The 6,000-nt window shown below is 41.1% G+C and overlaps 1 protein-coding gene across 3 annotated transcripts in view; it reads right to left on the bottom strand.

Moving 5' to 3' along the window:
- Positions 1–487: 487 nt before the first annotated feature.
- The window catches only part of RSPH14 (radial spoke head 14 homolog), a 90,333-nt gene continuing 84,820 nt past the window's right edge, over positions 488–6,000 (bottom strand). For 2 of the 3 annotated variants that reach the window (XR_015260427.1, XM_086761515.1), the window contains 3 exons: positions 3,601–3,826; positions 2,115–2,248; positions 488–1,112 (listed from right to left, as the gene is read on the bottom strand). Coding sequence is in view for 1 of the 3 variants with exons in the window: in XM_086761515.1 (XP_086617641.1) it covers positions 871–1,112; positions 2,115–2,248; positions 3,601–3,826 (602 nt within the window). In the remaining 2 variants the exon portion in view is untranslated. The remainder of the gene's footprint in view (positions 1,113–2,114; positions 2,249–3,600; positions 3,827–6,000) is intronic. The other variant, XR_015260428.1, reaches the window with a different exon arrangement.

Genomic DNA, 6,000 nt, shown 5'->3' with positions numbered 1-6,000 from the left:
TCCTCACCAGCTTACAACCACGGGAGCAATCCCTGCAGCTAAGGCTGAAGGAGAGGCTGCTCACACTTAGAGCAAGAGCAGGGCTTGGAAGGGCTGCAAAGTAAAGTGAGGGCTGCTACTATAACTCTCCTCTAGAAGCCATTAGCTGGGGATATTGGAGAGTCACGTGGATAAATCTCACCACAGGGACAGGGTTAGGCTGAGGTGCTCTTAACCCAGCTCCACCAGATTCACCGCTGGCAAGTCTTGTCAGCAACTCTTTTTTTAGAACTGTGCTAATAACTACTTAGTTATATTTTAGGCTGCAAAAGACTTTGAATTTTTTAGGGAAAACCCTTCTATGACATCGGCAATGCTTTTTCTGTGATGATGCTCTAAATGGTTCTAATCATAGAATCATAATCCCATGTTCAGCAAATGTTTGCATTAAAACTCATGTAAATTCCTGTTGTTAGGTCAGTTTCTCAGCATAGACATGACTGCTGGAGAGTTTAATTATAAGCGTTTCTTTCTAGTACAATTAGTTATTCATTAATGTTTGATAGGCTGAGGTTTCAAAAAAAAACAAAAAGAAAAGTGAGAACATGATGAAGAAAACAAAAGGGATAGGTTTCTTGTATCACAGGAAAATCTTGATAACTCAGGAAATAACTCCTAGTGGAGAATTCTAGACTTCCCGACTTTTCTTTTCCCCATTATTCTATTAATGACCCGCAATATATATGTGAAACTGTTGACAAATGATTTCAGGAGGACTGATCCAGAGTAACTGAGGAAAAGAGTTTTGCTTTTGAAGATCTCATATGATCATGCAACTTTTACAGGCAGACAACAACAGAGGGCAATAGATCTCTATGAAACATCACGTCTTCAGAAAGGTTTCATTTTGATGACACTGATGGCAATTTTGGCAGCTCTTTTCACTGCCTCACAGGGATCATTCAGACACTGCTGAAATGTATCTGTATGATCTAGGAGTGCCTTGCGGCCCTCTGGCAGCTCAGCCAGCATGGTGAGGGTTTTGATTGCGTTCAGACGGGCTTTGCTGGTTTCCTCAGCAACCAACTTCAGTAAAGGTGGAATAGCTTCAGCACCTAGGGCTGAGAATCTCCCTGTAGAGAAATAAATGGGCTTTAAAATGTGTTATTACATATAATCAACATGCTTTTGAATTGCTGCTTTCTACTCCCTGCCCAGCTACAGCTCTGAGCATCCCAGAGGGTGCAGTGAAGAGGTAGGACATGCTTTTCTTTTCAAGACTAAAGCTAGCTGCCAGCTGTTTCTTTTTAAGAAAAAAAAAAAGGATCTTCCTTAGTTAACTTTATCTGCTTTATTTAATTTACACCAACTTACCTAGGAATATATGAGGCACTGAATGACAGGATAAATGATTTGGGGGGGCGGGAGGGCAGGGGGAGGTTAGATGCCCTTGAGAACATCCTCCATTCTCTTATTTTTAAAGACATTGCAAACACTGAGATCCACTCCTCTGTTGTCTTCAGAAGTCAGGGGGATGGTTGCAGAGCAGGACTGGAACACAACTGCTGTTATTAAGAGTCTTTAATGTCTAGTTACTTATTCATCACACTGAAAATTTAGCAGTTAGTATTTTCAGTGTCATGTAAGTTACTTGGGAGAACTACAGACCTTATTAACATTCATTCCTGTCCCAGCTGTGCGAAAGAAACTTGCCTCTAACCGCAAAAAAAAGAGTATCCAGAAAGTAGTGCTCCTCTGTTGAGGAGTGGCGATTCAGAGTAGCTACAAGTATGCAGATATCTACCAGTATGTAGTCTGGACTTGAATGGAAAATATCCCCCCTCTGGAGCAGCACTCTGGAGGGAAATGGTGCAGGTCAGGTAGGTAAATAAATTCTTGACCTACTTCAGGTGAATGAAAAGTGAAATGTGCAGTTCCCTCTCGACACTACGGGCAGCAAGAGTAGTTGCTAGAGACAGAGTTAGAGAAATGTCCTAAGCTTGTGTTTTCTTGAAGAGTTTTAACACTATCAGAAACCAAGGACTTGGGCAGCAGGAGGGAAAAGTTTTGTTAGTTGGTTGCCTTAGAATTGGATTTCCAGAAAGTATTCCAAGAGAACTGCCTCTGCCTCTCACCCTCAAGTCTGACAGTAGCAAACATCAGTGCTCCTGCTGCGCTAGCTTGGACTTCAGAATCTGTGTCTTCCAACAGTCTCACCAGCACAGGAATAATTTCTTCACACACGACGCTTTTTCCCTCTGGATGAGCACTGTGCAGAAAAGACGGTTATGTTGCTTTCTTGAACTGCATCTGCTAACCATGCAGCTACCCACAGCTTCTCCCCATGCCTGGACCCCTGCAGCCCTCCCTCGTTTCATGACAACAGTGCCGACACAGTCCTCCTCTCTGTTCTCTTTGGAGTCACAATGTTCCGACTGTTAGATAGATGGCAAGCACCGCTACCCAGCCACAAAGAAAAGAAAGGCGATGTCTGTTTGTGCCTGCTGTCTATTAAATCTACTTGCAGATACAATACTGATGATATCTTATTAAACTCTGTGTGTGGGCTTAACAATTTTTTAGGGTATTTTAGGTGATATTTGTTTGGTTTTTTTTTTTTTAACTTTCCATAATACACTGGAGACTGATGGGCAACAGGATGCACCAGGATGTAGGATTAAGTGTGCTGCTGGTCCTAATGGCAATTTAGTTAGAAATTTGGCTGTTGAACTCTGAACAGATTTTAAAAGCTGCTAAATTAGGAGTCTGCAATTAATTCTTCTCCCAAGTCAATTTTCTGTCTTTCTTTCTAGCCTCTTTAATGCAGAGAATATTTAACATGACCTGGCTTCTGCAGGGACCTAGAATTTAGCTGATGTCCATACTCTAGATGCATTGCTGCTATGGCTCATTTTAGCCATACTCTATCTCTCTTTTCCTATAAGACCTTGCTTTGTTGTAGGACATTAGGAAGTGTTTTGTGCCAGTTGGTATGTAAACTACATGATCTGCAGACCTTTTTAAACCAGACATCTGTTGAGCAATTTTATTATATATTGTGATTGCAGGACAGTGGACTTAAGTTGCTCCTTTCATCCAGTGTTTGACACACAAATTTAATATAAAGATTGCTTTTTCTGATCCGTCACTGATGTACGTAGCAGCTTGTGTCAGAAAACTATTTCTGTCCCCAATCACACTGAAAGTTTCCCAGGACTTTTAATTTTTTGAGAGACAGCCATTGTCCAAAAAATAAGGGAGCTTCTCCCTACCTCCATAGTGGTCAGAATCTTTGTTTACATGTGATTTCTCATACAAGCATGTTTTTCTCAGCAGTGCTGTACCAGGAAAAAGTCCTGGTTTCAGTGCCCATACTGAAAACAAACCGAAGGAGAAGGAATGACATTTCCTCTTCAGCATCTGCCTTCTTGAGTGATTTATAGCAGTTATGACAATAAGTCTTGTACTTATGTGTCCATTCAGGCTGATACTGCTTTACACGTGAAATGTGGCAGCTTCAATGTATAGTGGAACACAACTGTGAACTAATTACATTGATTCACTTACTAAATTAGTATTTTCTTGGGCTTAAGTATTATAGACAGATTACTTTTTCTTTACCCAATTTCTACCAGGACCCAAGCTGCTTTGCTTCTGATGGCTACTGATGAGTGTGTGAGCTTTTCCTCCAGGATAGCAATGACATCAGTTGCTAGAGCTTCAGAAGCCTCCACGCGTAGACAGCTGGAGAGTGTATCTAGGATTAGCTCCTGGATTCCATCCAACTCGGTCTTCAATTTGAGTACAAGTAAGGGAACCAAACCAGCATGCAGTACGCCAACAGCCCCTACAGAAGGAGATGGAGAAGGAACACGGGTGAGGTGTGAGTGCATTTACTATTTCCACCTGCACTTTGAATTCCTTAATAGGATCAAAATACACACGGTAACTCATTTCCTCACACAGTCTGTTCATAAATGCTGTCTTAGCATTGCTTCCTCAGGAAGCTTCCCCAACAGTCCTGTAAAGACATCAGCCCAGGTACCAACATGGCAATTGCTCTGATGTTCCCTCTTTCCCTCACTATAATATTTCTCCCAAAATTATTCTTGCTAAGAAAATACAGGAAATAAATATAAAAGCCACCTTATATTCAGCCTTTCTGTTCTCAACACGAACAGATGCTAAGAGAGGCTGAGATGTGAGCGTTTAGAGCTAATACTTTGATCCTCTGCTATGGTTTCTGTGGGGGAAGTCAAGGTTTTGGAAACTGTCAGCTTCCTCACACATTTCTTTGCAGTAATTCTGTCATGGAGAAAATTTAAATTTTGAGCTTTCCAGCAGTCAGTACTCTTGCACGATTTCCTAAAGGAAACAGCATCAAAGGTAGAAAGATTATAATTTGCCCTGCAAGTGATGTCTTTGCTATGAGCAAGTGTCTGATTTGTAACATTTCTTATACGATACTAAGTCAACACCGAAACAGCAATGCCATGGGAAAGCAGAAAGCAGAACGTACTGTCCACAAGTAACTGTGAAAACATAATTCTCCAGCTGTCTTGTTGCTACGACTGATTCTTTGGTTGCTAAGAGAAATGTGGCTCCTTTCAAAGTGATTCATATATGGTTAGATAAGGAAGTTTTGGGGATAAGAGTCATCGAAGTCTTTTCAAATTAATCTCTACAATCAGGGATAAAAGGACAAGTGGGAAAGATTGTAATGGTCCATGATAGTGCAGGGGAGAAACCCCTAAACTTGACAATAAGGTGAAAGGCATTATTCTAATCTAGAGGTTATTCTGTTGCACATATTTCTGAGGTTTTGCTAACATTGAATAACTTCTTATCTTACTAACTTATTAGGATCCACTTTACTAACGCAAATGCAAAGAAACACCTAGGAATGATATTATTATGACTTTTACAGCCTGTGCTACATTTGGAGGTCAGTTGCTGTGAGAATTCAAACAAATAATACAGAAAACCAGATTCAGACAATTTACTCCTGAAGGCTAGCAACACTTTAAAAACAAAGATTTCTCCTTGTGACAGAAAGGCAAAGCAAGAAAGGAAACTGAAAAAAATGTTATTTTTGATGCTGTGACTCTGTATATCCCTTGATAGAGGGGGCTGGCATTTTCTTAGTAAAAACCCCCTCAACCCTATATTTATGACCCTAGAAGAATGAAAAGACGAAAATTCTCAAGGATCAGCTCTAGCCCATTCATAGCCCATTCCTACTGTCCCCACAAAAGACTGTGATAAAGGAAATCTGCACTATTGCTCTGGAGAAGGAGTCTCTCAGAGAGGTCCTGCAGAAGGAGGCAAAGCTCGCACAGCTGAGTCCATCACGCAGCATTAACCCCGTTGACAGGGATTACAGGAGTTTGGATGGCAGGTTGTAGGCATCGAAGGGCTATGGGTGGGTTAGACAACAGCAAGGATATGGCTGGGAACACTCCACACCTTACAGAGTCCCAGGCAGTAGGAAACCCACTAGCGAACTGCTTCCATGGAAGTAGCTTAGAGCAGTCTCAGGTGACTATAAATCATACCCAGAATCGGTTTAGCCACACTTCCCCATGGTCTTTTGAAATAAGATTTTCCAAAGTCAGCTTTTAAAACTCCTCTCAAAGTTTTTCACGTAAAGAAACTATATGGCCTGTGTGCATGAAATTGAAATACCCAGACAGCTCACACAGTCACCATGTACACTCCTAAATTCTGGAATGCTGTGGAAATCAGCATAAAACATAAATTTGGGAGGTAGATCAATGAATTGGAGGTGATAGACTTATAAGCTGACATTCCCTGCAGCAAGCACCTATTTATTGTAAGGTTGCTTTACCAGATGATCTGTGACACTTTTGAACCAAAGCCACATCTGGACTACTTGACCTTAAAGTAATTGCATTCTTCCTAGATAACACACTGAATGTAAATGTAAATGAGTAGCAAAGAACTGAAGTTTAAACTGCAAGCTCCTCCAGAGCCTTTGTGTAGCTGTAGTTCACACTGATA

Source organism: Chlamydotis macqueenii, chromosome 17, assembly GCF_036417535.1.
Source record: "Chlamydotis macqueenii isolate bChlMac1 chromosome 17, bChlMac1.mat, whole genome shotgun sequence".
In the NCBI taxonomy this organism is placed as follows: domain Eukaryota; kingdom Metazoa; phylum Chordata; class Aves; order Otidiformes; family Otididae; genus Chlamydotis; species Chlamydotis macqueenii.
Note: the sequence above shows the minus strand (reverse complement) of the source record. Positions and strands in the feature narration are given on the sequence as shown.